The sequence below is a fragment of the Myotis myotis genome, unplaced genomic scaffold, assembly GCF_014108235.1.
Source record: "Myotis myotis isolate mMyoMyo1 unplaced genomic scaffold, mMyoMyo1.p scaffold_m19_p_9, whole genome shotgun sequence".
Taxonomy (NCBI): domain Eukaryota; kingdom Metazoa; phylum Chordata; class Mammalia; order Chiroptera; family Vespertilionidae; genus Myotis; species Myotis myotis.
The window spans coordinates 28,420,516-28,435,318 of record NW_023416401.1 but is presented as its reverse complement, the minus strand read 5'-3'; the positions used below and the strand labels follow the sequence as shown (position 1 = coordinate 28,435,318).

At 43.5% G+C, this 14,803-nt stretch overlaps 1 protein-coding gene across 2 annotated transcripts in view; it reads left to right on the top strand.

The window, feature by feature from the left end:
- The window catches only part of EEFSEC (eukaryotic elongation factor, selenocysteine-tRNA specific), a 247,075-nt gene that overhangs the window by 86,216 nt on the left and 146,056 nt on the right, over positions 1–14,803 (top strand). For both annotated transcript variants that reach the window (XM_036322732.1, XM_036322731.1), the window contains exon 2: positions 8,713–8,920. In XM_036322732.1, the coding sequence (XP_036178625.1) occupies positions 8,713–8,920 (208 nt within the window). The remainder of the gene's footprint in view (positions 1–8,712; positions 8,921–14,803) is intronic.

The following is a 14,803-nucleotide window of genomic DNA, read 5'->3' as shown; positions in this document are numbered from 1 at the left end:
TTAGTTTTCTGAGGAACCTCCATACTGTTTTCTGTAGTGGCTGTACCAATATACATTTTTCCACATCCTCTCCCACACTTGTTACTTCTGGTCTTATTGATAATAGCCATTCTAACAGGTTGTCTCATTGTGGTTTTATTTGCATTTCCGTTATAGCTAGTGAGGTTGAATACCTTTTCATATATCTGTTAGCCATTTGTGTGTTTTCTTGGGAAAAGTGTCTGTTCTGGCCTATGCCCGTTTTTAAATTGTTTGTTGTGGTTGAGTTGTATAAATTCTTTATGTATTTTGGATATGTATTATCCGTTTATTGGAGGTATTATTTGCAAATATCTTCTCCCATTCAGTTGGTTGCTTTTTTGTTTTGTTGGTGATTTCTTTTGCTGTGCAGAAACTTTTTAGTTTGGTATGGTCCCATTCATTTATTTTTGCCTTTGCTTCCATTGCCTTTTGGGTCAAATTAATAAAATCCTCTCTGAGACCATGGTCATATGTTTAGTACCTATGTTTTCTTCTATGTATTTAATTGTTTTAGGAGTTATATTTAGCTCTTTGATTCATTTTAAGTTAGTTTTTGTGTATGGTATCACAAATAGCAGTTTACTGTCATTCTTTTGCATGTGACTTTCCAGTTTTCCTTCTGGGTTTCTTTAGGTGGTGATAAATGTACATTCTGCTTCCTCCTGAAGGACAGTACCTCTGGTTTTGGATGTGTTCTAGAGGACACTGGCAGTTTGCGTTAGCACCTTTTCGGCTCTTCTTCCTCTTCTCATCTTCAGGGCCTTTCCACCGACTCTTCAGGATGCTGTAGGGTTCCTAGGAGACTCAGAAATGCAGGACTCTGGCAATAGAAAAAGCAGACATTTTGAAATCAGACAGCCTAGGTTCTAGCTCTGCCTCTGCTGTTCACTCTTGTGTGACCAGACTTTAGATTACTCCTTATTAAAATGGGAGAGTCTCCTCTGCATGGCGTTGTGGTGAGGGTCAGAGCTAAGGCACGTCAAGCGGAAGTCAGAAGCTGATATGCCATCAAGAGCCAGGCTGGTAGTATAAAAGCCAAAATATCAGGCAATAGAGACTTGTGTGGACCAGAGTAAAATTGGGAATATATCACTATGCTCAAGAGGCAGCTGCTTCACAGCCATGTCAGAGGCAGAACCAGTGCTGTCATATCTGCTGTCTCATAAAGATTTTTGTGTGTTCTCTCTTGAATTGTAAGTGTTGGTAGTATGTTCATATTCTCAGAGGCACCATGCAAGCTAAAGAACACTCTTTTCCAATTTTGCACTTCTTAAGTGTCAGTTTGCAACTGGAGATGTGAAGTCCTGCGCCCAGGGCTTGGCACCAGGCCAGCTCCCAATCTATGGTGACTGTTGTTTGGAGTTTGACAACATCTTTTGGGTTTCTTGTTGATTAAGCAGCACACTGGTTCCACTTGTTGCTAGGTCAACTCCATGCCTGCTTATTACCTGTGGTATTTGAAATACCTGAAATATGCTCTTCTTTTGGTCCATTTGGTGGTGTGGCATGGCTCTCCTACTCGGGTGTCTCCTGGCCGATCAGGTGGAATTTAGCAGGATGTTTGTGGAGGAGCACACCTTTGCAGGCCTGGTTAAAACAATAAGGATTTCCTACATTTTGGTGGACACAGTGTTCAGGCTGTTGGCTGCCACTCACCAAAGATCCCTGAGAGGGGCTCATGGATACCATTGGATTTGGGGGAGAAATTGTTAATATTTGTTTCACATTGTTAATACTCCTCCTCCACCTCCTCGAAAGAGTATGGGGGCCTTTGTGTATATGTGAATCATACGGAAGGAGATGGCCACTTTTGGGGGCTCTTACTAAGTTGTGCATTATGATACAAATACTAATTCTGTTTTTATTTTTGAATTGATTAAAATATATAATTACAGAATTAGAAATTTCAAAACTACTGAGAAACTTTAACCTTGTTATAATTACTCTGCAAACCTTTAAAGCAGTGATTTTCAATCGCTGTGCCATGGCACACTGGTGTGCTGCAAGAATTTTTAAAACACCTGACTAGCCCGGCGGGCATGGCTCAGTGGTTGAGCATCGACCTATGAACCAGGAGGTCAAGGTTTGATTCCGGTCAGGGCACGGGTTGCGGACTTGATCCCCAGTGGAGGGCATGCAGGAGGCAACCAATCAATGATTCTCTCTCATTATTGATGTTTCTATCTCTTTCTCCCTCTCCCTTCCTTTCTGAAATCAATAAAAATATTTTAAAAATAAAATAAAATCACCTGACTATTTAGTTAGGCACTGACATCTTTTCCCTTATGTTGTCAAATTAAAAAATGACAACAGCCAACACAACAATAGCCACCCAGTGTTTTTTTGTTGGATTGGCAAAAAATTTATTTTTTGGTGTGCCACAGAATTTTAGTAATTAGTTTATGTGTGCCATGAGATGAAAAGGGTTGAAAATCACTGCTTTAAAGAATTCTATAGTAAATAGATCCAGATGAAAAGCTCTGATAGATTGAGAAATATAGAGGGTCATTTGTACACTGCAAGTTTTTGACTTGTGTTTCCCACCCACTCTCTCTGGTCTCAGTATGATTTCCTACTCTGGGTTCGTGGGAATTGGGAAGGACACTGTTTGATTCATTCTGTGGCAATACTAGGGATTTTGAAAAAGACAAGATGGGCCAGTTATGTCACTTCCTGTCGTCTGATCAAAAGTTTGATGAAGAAATGGAGTAACAAAAAGCTGCTTCCAGGCAGCCGGGCAGTTGCCTGATGGTGACCCCAGTTTCCAGTGGTGCCCTGGTTCTCAGTAGGTCCAGTCAAGTCACTGTGACCTTTGGTCTCCTTAGAAATCCCTGATGTTGGCTGCGCTGCAACAGTCTGCTCAAGAGGCTGGCCTTTGGAGCAGAGCTGTGTGCTCCCTGCAACAAAGGCAGCTTGTGGATGTTAGAGCGAGACCACAGAGAAAATCCCATGGGCCTCAGAGGGTTTGGCTCCTGTCTGCACTTATCTTTCTGGGTTTGTCAGTTCACTTTTATTTCCCATCTCCAAGATCCCAACAGGCATCAGATGAGAGATGGACTAAATACTTGTACATCATCCTTCCCCTACGGCCACTGGGCCATGAGAAGGCACTCCTGGATAATTTTATAGACCAATAGGAAATTGAATTTCAGAGGAAAGAAACCAATTCCTGGTAAAAAAAAAAAAAAGTGGAGGAGGTAGGGGGAACTATTGTTTGCTCAGTTAGTCCAACAAAGATTGATTAAGCTGTGCCTGAGCTGGGTCTTGTGCTGGTTGCTGCGAATACAAATTGAAATCCAGGCCTTGGTCTGTGAGCTCTCAGTGTGGGGTGGGGTAGGAAGGAAGAGTCAGGGCAAGTAAGGTTTGGGCAGAGAGGAACAGGAACAAAAGCAAGACAGGGAAAGAGTGCGAACTAGCGTGGGTTGTGCCTTGATTCTCAGTGTAAAGTGCAGGCTAGGTGAGGAGGCTAGAGAGGCTCTGGTCCCCATTTGCAAGGACAAGTTGTATATGGCAGTGGGTACACCAGAGTTCAGATCTTTTCTCTATCCCCTATTTGTTGAAGAACCCAAGGCAGTCACCTAATTTCTCTAAGCCTGATTTTCTCATTTGTAAAATGGGTCAATAATAGTTTGGGTGAGGTGAGGGATGACATTTAGGTTTTAGAGGGAGCCTGGGTAGTTGGAATTACTCTTGAAACAAGGTTCATAAATCACTCATGGGGTAGAGTAACCTTAACTCTCTGGGTGCAGCTTTGCCCACCACTGTTGGGGGCCACTGAGCCAGTCACTGGGGCCATTCTGCTGTGAAGTCTTCGCTGAGAAGTGCACACAGGCTGAGAACCAAGGATGCACATCCTTACTGCTTACCAGCAGGCTTTGTCCCATCCTGCTGCCTCAAAACCTAGCCACATCGCACTGTACTGGCGACAGGCTGGAGAACATGTGGAGAGACCTGAGGTGGGTGGGGCTCAGGCTAATGTGTGTGTGGTGGGAGGGGGGGTGGGGGGGGCTGAGGGAAGGCACCCCGGAGCTGAGTGAGGAGCATAGAGAAGGGCTCTGTGAAGTGCAGTGTGATCCTTGGCACAGGGAGAGTGTTCGGCACTGTGAGGTAAAAGGGGGCCCGGCGAAGCCACACCACAGAGATTGGTTTTAATCATAGGACAGTGGGGGCTCTTAGCAGGAGAATAACACAGTCAGGTCAATGTTTTACTTGATATTTATGTATTTAACATTATAATTTTATTTATTTCTGAATGGACAGTACACACTCCTGTTTAAAATGAAAAGGTACAGAAGAATCTACAGTCAGGATTTTTCTTCCTGCTTTTGTCCCATGTCTGTCTGTCACCTAGCTCTTTTCCCAACAGATAACCAAAAGTTATTTGTTTCTTTTATATTCCTTCAGAGATATTTTATGCGTATAGAAGCAGATAGTCATATACAACACACACACACATACACACAAACAATGTTTCCTCCTTTTAACACAAGTTACATTGTTCTACTCCTTTTCTCACTTACTTTACCCTGGAGATCATTCTATAGTGCTATAGAAAGAGATTCTTTTGGGTAGAAACCAAGATGGCGGCATAGGTAAACACCGGAGATTGCTGTCTCGCACAACCACTTCAAAAATACAACTAAAAGTCAAACGGACATCATCCAGAACCACAGGAAGGCTGGCTGAGTGGAAATTCTACAACTAGAAGGAATAAGAAAATCATACCAAGACTCAGAGGAGGCGCAGTGCGGAAGTAAAATACAAAGGTGTGGAGGTGCATGTGGAGAGGGCTGGCAGCTGAAGACACGATTGTCTTCTTCAATCGGGAGGGAGTCTCAAGCTCTGAGCTCCAGTTCTGGGCAAGTCTCTGGGGACCCAGACTCTTATGGGAGAAACGGGACTGTCTGGCATCGGTCGGAACTTGAGGGCAGCTTTCTCTCAGAGGCGCTCGAAGTGATTGCCTGGGCCTCTGAGGGCAGGACTGAGAGCAGCCATACTGCACACTCCTCCCCCCATGTTGATCCCCTGGGACCCCGCCCCGCCCAAGCCGTGTAAGGATGATTTTGCATATGAAAGGCCTGGCCCTTTGTAATCTGAAAATTACTTAACGAACTGCAGCTGCCCCAAGGCCCCAGGGCAACTTGCATTGCTTTACAGCTGGCTTCTGCTGAGTAGCCTCAGGCAGAGGCTAGATTAGCACCTCCTTAGAGATCCAAGAGCCAGTGTACCCAGTGGTCAGAGTGGGACTATCCAGATTACAGCTCCTCAGATCCATAAGGGACACACTCAGGGGGCAGACTCAGTGAGCACCAAAGCCCCACTGAAGCAAGTCTTGCCCCAGAAGGGTGTCTTCAGCACAGAAGTTCTCCCACCGTAGACACAGCTGATTCTCACAGCCAATTGGCCTGGAGGTCAATTCCTCCCAGTGATACCTACAACAATCAAGGCTTAACTACAACAAGACTGTGCACAAAGCCCACAAGGGGGTTACCAAGAGTGTCCACCTCAGGTAATTGGGGAGGCTGAGTCACTGGGCCCTATAGGACACTTAGCACAGAAAGCCACTCTATTGACACAGCAAAGCATAAAAAATGCCGAGACAAAGAAACAGGTCACAAATGACAGAAATGGAGGAAAGCAAACGACTGGATATAGAGTTCAAAACCACACTTTTGAGGTTTTTCAAGAATTTTCTAGAAACCGCCGATAAACTTAATGAGACCCTCAAGAAATCTAATGAGACACTTGATGTTGTGATAAAGGACCAACTAGAAATTAAGCATACACTGACTGAAATAAAGAATATTATACAGACTCCCAACAGCAGACCAGAGGATCGCAAGAATCAAGTCAAAGATTTGAAATACGAAGAAGCAAAAAACACCCAACCGGAAAAGCAAAATGAAAAAAGAATCCAAAAATACGAAGATAGTGTGAGGAGCCTCTGGGACAGCTTCAAGCGTACCAACATCCGAATTATAGGGGTGCCAGAAGAAGAGAGAGAGCAAGATATTGAAAACCTATTTGAAGAAATAATGACAGAAAACTTTCCCTACCTGGTGGAAGAAATAGACTTACAGGTCCAGGAAGCACAGAGAACCCCAAACAAAAGGAATCCAAAGAGGGCCACACCAAGACACATCATAATTAAAATGCCAAGGGCAAAAGACAAAGAGAGAATCTTAAAAGCAGCAAGGGAAAGACAGTCAGTTACCTACAAGGGAGTACCCATACGACTGCCAGCTGATTTCTCAACAGAAACTATGCAGGCCAGAAGGGAGTGGCAAGAAATATTCAAAGTGATGAATAGCAAGAACCTACAACCAAGATTACTTTATCCAGCAAAGCTATCATTCAGAATTGAAGGTCAGATAAAGAGCTTCACAGGTAAGGAAAAGCTAAAGGGGTTCATCACCACTAAACCAGTATTATATGAAATGCTGAAAGGTATCTTTTAAGAAGAGGAAGAAGAAGAAAAAGGTAAAGATATAAATTATGAACAACAAATACACATCCATCAACAAGTGAATCTAAAAATCAAGTGAATAAATAATCTGATGATCAGAATAAACTGGTGATTATAATATAATCAGGGGTATAGAAAGGGAGTGAACCGACTATTCTTAGGGGGGAAAGGGGTGTGGGGGATGCGGGAAGAGACTGTACAAAAATCGTGCACCTATGGATGAGGACAGTGGTGGGGGGTGAGGGCAGAGGGTGGGAGGGGAACCTGGTGGAGGGGAGCTACGGGGGGCGGGGGGAGAGGAACAACGGTAATAATCTGAACAATAATGATTTAATTAAAAAAAGAAAAAAAAAAGAGATTCTTCATTATTTCTAATGGCCATATACTATTCTGTCACATGGTTGTAGCATTATTTTTACCCTGTCCTCTACTGATGGATATTCCAGGGTTTTCAACTGGAATAAGCTTGCTATAAGGACATTTTACATGTATGTGAACTTGGTTGTGTCAAAGATTATGTACGTTTGATAGCTGTTTCCAACTCGATCTTCATAGAGGTTGTACTAATTTAACCCCTTCCCACCCTTCCAACAGTGTATGAATCAGTTATGTATCTTAAGAAAATTCCTTTTGGGAGGCTGCTGGAGCATGGATTTCAGAGGGACAAGTTAAGGTGAATGGACTCATTAAGGAACAGCTGACATGGACCTGCCATGGGTCATGGGAACTGGAGCTGGAACAGAGACGGATTCCAAGGAGTTGGTGATTCAGTAGAAACGAGAGAATCTTTCAGATGAGGTTTTATAGGCCTCAGTTGTTTTTGTGTTTTTGTTGTTAATCCTCACCCGGTATTTTTTCCATTGATTTTTAGAGAGAGTGGAAGGGAGGGAAGCAACAATGAGAGAGAAACATCGATGTGAGAGAGACACATTGATTGGTTGCCTCTTGCACATGTCCAACCAGGGTTGGGGATTGAGCCTACAACCAAGGTATGTGCCCTTGACTGGAGTCGAACCCTCAACCCTTCAGTCTGCAGGCTGATGCTCTATCCATTGAGCCAAACCAGCTAGGGCTGGACTCAATTGCTTAAAAAGATGAGTCTGCTGTACATAATTTGTCCTGCTCATGGTAGATGATAGACTCACTGTCCCTGCTGTTGTTCAGTTCAACTGTGGCTGTGTATTTAGGCCATACTCACAATCTGACATGCGCACACACACACACGTGTGCACGTGCACACACATACATATGCATGCATACACATGCATGCACATATATGTACATATACATATGATGCTCTGTTGATACAGTTGAATGCTCCTACTCTGCCCCGTGAAAGAACAGGAAGCCCCCAGCCAGCACAGAAAGGACAGAAGAAGTGAGTAGATACAGTCCAGTCAAGCATGAAATGATCATGAGGAAACCACAAGTACTATGAGGAGAAGGCCCAGGAACCATAGAGGAGATGCCCTTTCCCCACCCAAACTCCTCCTTCATTTTTTTTTTAAATGAATTTCTCTTGTTTAAGCCACCAAGTCTGTGGTTTTTGTTGATTTTTAATATATTTTTTTGATTTCAGAGAGGAAGGGAGAGGGAGAGAGCTAGAAACATCAGTGATGATAGAGAATCATTGATTGGCTGCCTTCTGCACACCCCTACTGTGGATCAAGCCCGTAACCCAGGCATGTGCCCCTGACCGAATTGAACCCGGGACCCTTCATTCCACAGGCCGATGCTCTATCCACCCAGCCAAACCAGCTAGGTCTCTCTTTCACTTTTTTAGTCCTTCTCTCCTATCTCTTTGCAAAGGTAAATCTCTAGGCATTTGTCAAGTCTAACACTAAGCTTTTTTCTGCTTATATTTTCCTATGTAGGACGGAATGAAATGATAGGATTGGTGCAATAGAAAGTCATGGGTTTTTGAGTCACTCAGCCCTGCTCAGGCTAGCTGTATGGCCTGGGCAAGCTCTCCTTTATAGGCCTCAGTTTTCTGATCTCTAAATGGGGTAACACACCTGTTAGTTATGAGAATTCAGTGAAATCTTGTAGGTCAAAGCATGTCACCTGTGGCCTGGTGCTAGGAGGTATGTGATAATTGTTCATTTCCCACTCCACCCACTTTTAATACTTTAATTTGGCCGGTTTTGCCTGACCTAGGGCATTGGGCAGCTTTCTGAGCTCACCTCTCCCTTTTCTATTTCTAACCTTGTCTTTTCTCCTTCCAGGGGCCCAGATCATTGACCTGATGATGCTGGTCATCGATGTGACCAAGGGGATGCAGACCCAGTCAGCAGAATGCCTTGTGATTGGACAGATTGCCTGCCAGAAGCTGATTGTGGTGTTGAACAAGACGGACCTCTTGGCTGAAGGAAAGAAACAGGCAGCGATAGAGAAAATGACCAAGAAAATGCAGAAGACCCTGGAGAACACCAAGTAGGTTTACCAATGAGAGGAAGGTTCACATACACAAGCAGGCTTCAGGGCACACATGGATTGGGAGGTAGCTGTTAACACCGGGTCCTGGTAAATGGGATATTGCCTGGCCCTTGCTTGAATGAAGGGTAAAGGCTAAGGTGCTATTGCAAGAGACCAAACAGTACAGAGGCATTAAGAAGCAGGAAATTGATTTTATAGGTAATTTCCTAACATGAGCAGTGTGTGGTTTTGCTCTGCATGACATTTAGAGAAACTCAGGTTGCCTCCATCTTGCTGGCCCTCCACTGTAGGGTGTGTCCTTGTTCGTGTGGTCAAAGAGGGCACAGGCAGTGGTGTGTTCATGTCTGCAGTAAGGTCTAGTGCAGGGGTGGGCAAACTTTTTGACTCGAGGGCCACAATGGGTTCTTAAACTGGACCGGAGGGCCGGAACAAAAGCATGGATGGAGTGTTTGTGTGAACTAATATAAATTCAAAGTAAACATCATTACATAAAAGGGTGCGGTCTTTTTTTTTTTAGTTTTATTCATTTCAAACGGGCCGGATCTGGCCCGCGGGCCATTAGTTTTATTCATTTCAAACGGGCCGGATCTGGCCCGCGGACTGGTCTAGTGTGTAGGACCTGGACCTGGAAGGGGCATACCCTTCTCACTGAAATTCTGTTGCTGAGGACTCCATCCTACCTCCTCATTTAGCTAGGGACTTTATCCCCTCACTGTCGGTTTAGCTGCAGCTGGAGATATGAATTGAAGAGGAGATATGAGTTCTGGTGGATGACTAGATGTTTCCGTTAGAGGTTTATAAAATTGGATGGTTATACAGATGAATGGACCGATGGACATTGCTGTGTTGGGGGTACTGTGAAAGTTCAGATGACAAAAGGACCTTTGTAGTATTTCGTACTAAGGAATTTACAGTTTCATCTTATGGAAAGTAGGGAGTTAAAAAAATTTTGAGCAGGAGACTGACTGAAAGAGGTTCCCCTCCTATGTAGAGATGGCTGGCTCTAGGTGAAAGGATGGCATGGCAAGGAGGATCTGGAGAGGAGAAACCAAGATGGCGGCATAGGTAAACACCGGAGATTGCTGCCTCACACAACCACTTCAAAAATACAGCTAAAAGACAAAACGGACATCATCCAGAACCACAGGAAGGCTGGCTGAGTGGAAATTCTACAACTAGAAGGAAAGAAAAAAGCACTGAGACTCAGAGGAGGTGCGGAAGTAAAGTGCAGAGGTACGGAGGCGCACGCGGAAAGGGCTGGCAGCTGAGGACGAGGTTGTCTTTTTCAATCGGGAGGGAGTCTCAAGCTCCCGACTTCTCTGAACTCCAGTTCCGGGTGAGTCTCTGGGGACCCAGACTCATAAGGGGAGAAACTGGACTGTCTGGCATTGGGCAGACCTCGAGGGCGGCTTTCTGTCAGAGGTGCTTGCAGCGATTACTGGGACACTGAGACGCAGGGCTTCTTAGGGTAGGACTGGGGAGCATCCATAGCTGCTTGCTCCGCCCTGTTGATCCCCTGAGACCCTGCCCCACCCAAGCTATGCACAGAGGCTTTTGCAAATGAAAGGCCTGGCCCTTTGCACCCTGAAAATTACCTAACAAACTGTAACTGAATCAGAGAGACCCAGAACTTCGAAAAGAAGGTCCAAGGCCCCACAGCAGCTTGCATTGCTTCACAGCTGGGCCTCATCTGGGCACCTCCGAACCCGAAACAAAGAAGAGGAATCTCTCCATAGCTCCTGCTGGGTGGCCTCAGGTAGAGGCTAAATTAGCACCTCCGTAGAGATCCAAGAGCCAGTGTACCCAGTGGTCAGAGTGGGACTATCCAGATTACAACTCCTCAGATCCATAAGGGACACACTCAGGGGGCAGACTCAGTGAGCACCAAAGCCCCACTGAAGCAAGTTTTGCCCCAGAAGGGTGTCTCCAGCTCAGAAGTTCTCCCACTGCAGACACAGCTGATTCTCACAGCCAATTGGCCTGGCGGTCAATTCCTCCCAGTGATACCTACAACAATCAAGGCTTAACTACAACAAGACTGTGCACAAAGCCCACAAAGGGGTGCACCAAGAGTGTCCACCTCAGGTAATTGGGGAGGCTGAGTCACTGGGCCCTATAGGACACCTAACACAGAAAGCCACTCTATCAACACAGGGATGCATAAAAAATATGAAGACAAAGAAACAGGTCACAAATGACAGAAATGGAGGAAAGCAAACAACTGGATATAGAGTTCAAAACCACACTTTTGAGGTTTTTCAAGAATTTTGTAGAAACTGCTGATAAATTTAGTGAGACCCTCAAGAAATCTAGTGAGACCCTCGAGGTTATGAAAAAGGACCAACTAGAAATTAAGCATACACTGACTGAAATAAAGAATAATATACAGAGATCCAACAGCAGACTAGAGGATCGCAAGAATCAAGTCAAAGATTTAAAATAAGAAAAAGCAAAAATCACCCAACCGGAAAAACAAAAAGAAAAAAGAATACAAAAATATGAAGATAGTGTGAGGAGCCTCTGGGACAGCTTCAAGCCTATCAACATCCGAATTATGGGGGTGCCAGAAGAAGAGAGAGAGAGCAAGATATTGAAAACCTATTTGAAGAAATAATGACAGAAAACTTTCCCTACCTGGTGGAAGAAATAGACTTACAGGTCCAGGAAGCACAGAGAACCCCAAACAAAAGGAATCCAAAGAGGACCACACCAAGACACATCATAATTAAAATGCCAAGGGCAAAAGACAAAGAGAGAATCTTAAAAGCAGCAAGAGAAAGATAGTTAGTTACCTACAGCGGAGTACCCATACAACTGTCCGCTGATTTCTCAACAGAAACTATGCAGGCCAGAAGAGAGTGGCAAGAAATATTCAAAGTGATGAATAGCAAGAACCTACAACCTAGATTACCCAGCAAAGCTATCATTCAGAATTGAAGGTCAGATAAAGAGCTTCACAGGTAAGGAAAAGCTAAAGGGGTTCATCACCACTAAACCAGTATTATATGAAATGCTGAAAGGTATCTTTTAAGAAGAGGAAGAAGAAAAAAAAGGTAAAGATACAAATTATGAACAACAAATACACATCCATCAACAAGTGAATCTAAAAATCAAGTGAATAAATAATCTGATGAACAGAATAAACCGGTGAATATAATAGAATCAGAAGCATAGAAAGGGAGTGGACTGACTATTCTTGCGGGGGAGAGGCGTGTGGGGGTGTGTGGGAAGAGACTGGACAAAAATTGTACACCTATGGATGGGAACAGTGGGCGGTGGGGGTAAGGGCAGAGGATGGGGTGGGAATCGGGTGGAGAGGAGCTATGGGGGGGGGGGGGAGAGGAACAATTGTAATCATCTGAACAATAAAGATTTAATTTTTTTTTAAAAGAAGGAGGATCTGGAGGCAACAGAGAGACAGATGTGGGGAGGTCATGGTGGTTTTTCCATGGAGAGAAGTGTGGCTCAGAATCAAGGTAGTGTAGGCAGGGGAGGGTGAACTAGGGAGATCCAGCAGATCTTGTCAGGCTATTGGCTCTGTCTACAGTCAGCACATTCTGATAGGAGAGGTCCATGCGAGAAGAAAGGTGACAGTGCTATTAGGCAGGGTGGGGGTGGGGTTGGGAGGGGTGTGGAGACTATGTGACAGAAGCCATCTGGTTGCTCAGGTGGCCAAGGGAATGACTAATTCCAATGTGGTCATGAAAAGGAGAAAACATCCTTGTTGAGCACACAGTGTTGGCCAATCTCATTGTTTTATCAATTCCTCTCTTCTTCTCTGGTCCAGCACTTTTTGATCAATACTAAATAGTGGTCACCAGGAGACAGCAATGCTTCCTCTGTGCTATGCAGCCTGAGACAATGTCCTGCTACTTCCACCTCTCCTTCTCCTGCCTGTGGAGGGCAATCAAGTAGAGTGTTTTTGTTTCCCCATCATAAAGATTGATATGCCTTCCCATTTATGACTTTTTTTTCAGATCCAACACCTGCAGTTCTCCCTCAGAATTCTCAAGTTGATTAAATTAAAGCTCCAGGCCTGTGAATGGGCCAAATATGTCATAAAAGATTTCCTAGCGCTGCCTTTTGTTAGCAAAATTCATCAATCCGATAAAATCGACACATTTAGATAAGTGTTGCATAAAAATTCAGACTTTGTTATTCCCAACGGAAGTGGATATGAGACTGTAAAAAGGGAGATAAAAAATTATATCTTCTTTTTAGTGAGTTATTTGATTCCCTACCGTTTTATTTACTTGTCAGAAAGGGGAGAACAGGTCCTTTGGACTTCTGCATAAAAACCTAGCACAATGCCAGTATCATTTGCTATATAAACAAGACCTTCTGGGATGGGCTTAGAGTATTTTTTAAGGGTGAATTAATATTGATTATTTTGATTAATTAAATTAAGAAAATTCTCACTTGCATGTTTAAATTATATTCTATTTTAATTTATTGGTTGAATGTCAAATTGTGGACTTTATCACACATCCAGAGGAAATTATCTATCTGAGGGGCCTTGAAACTTGTCCTCTCCTCATTCAGCACCCAAAGGGCTAGGAGAGAAACTCAGATAAAGGAAAGAATTGATATCAAACCCTGATGTGATGTGAGTGAGCTCAATGGGCCTGGGGCCAGGTCAAGGTGAACCCTTTCCTAAGAAAACATTAGTTCTTACCTCTGTGCAACAGTGAATTTCTTTAAATCATTTAAAGTGATGATTTCCTTTTCTTATAGTCCCTAGTTGAGTAAATCCTTTGTAAATGCTGGTCCAAATGTAAAGAAATTTTATATCATCAAGGGAAAAATTTGGGCTGGAGAACTACGTACTGTATGTATTAAATCCTGAAGTTTTAAAACATGAAACATTTTTTTTCCAATCCAAGAAGTAATTGAAAGAAAATTTGGAAAATAGAGAAAAGTGATTACAAGAAAGAGGAGACCACCCAAAGATTTCTTATATCTAAATAGCTGCTGCTGACGTTTTTGTTTATTTCATTCCTATCTTTTCACTATGCATAGTATTGCCCCCCTTTTTAAATTTTAGTAAAATATACATAAATAATATTTATTATTTTAACTGTTTGTAAATGTACAATTCAGTGGCATCAAATACATTCACAAAGCTGTGTACTTATCACAGTCTAAACCAAAAACTTTTTCATGATTCCCAACATAAACAATAACTTCCCTTCTCTCGCCCCTCTCCAATCCTCCGATAACCTTTGTTCTGCTTTCTGTCTATACTGGTAGACATGAATCATGCGCGAATAGCTCACTGCCGCTTGCCTCAGCTGGCCACACCGCCCACCGCGGCTGGTAGCTCTTGGCCCCGCCCTCCTGTAGCTCTCTGCTGCTTTGTAGCTCGCTGACCCGCCCTCCTGTAGCTCTTTGCCACTTGTAGATCAGTCGTCACGTTACGGCATCCAGCTAATTTGAATATTCCTCTATTATTATATTAGATGAATTTGCTTATTCTAGATACCTTATATAAATGGAACCATACAATACTCGGCCTTCTGTGTTTGGCTTATTTCACTTACTATGATGCTTTTAAGATCCATTTATGCTGTTGCATGTGTCAGAATTTCATTTCTTTTAATAGGTGGATACTATTCTATTGTGTTCATATACCATATTTTATTTATTCATTCATGTATTGATGGACTCTTGGCTTATTTCCTTTTGGTTATTGTGGATAATGCTGCTATAAACACTGGTGTACAAATATCTATTTGAATACCTGCTATCAGTTCCTTTGGGTATATGCTCAGGAGTGGAATTGCTGGGTCACATGGTAATTCTGTTTAACTTTTTACAGAGCCACCAAACTGTTTCCCATTGTAGCTGCACCATTTTCCATTCCCTTTAGCAATGCACAAG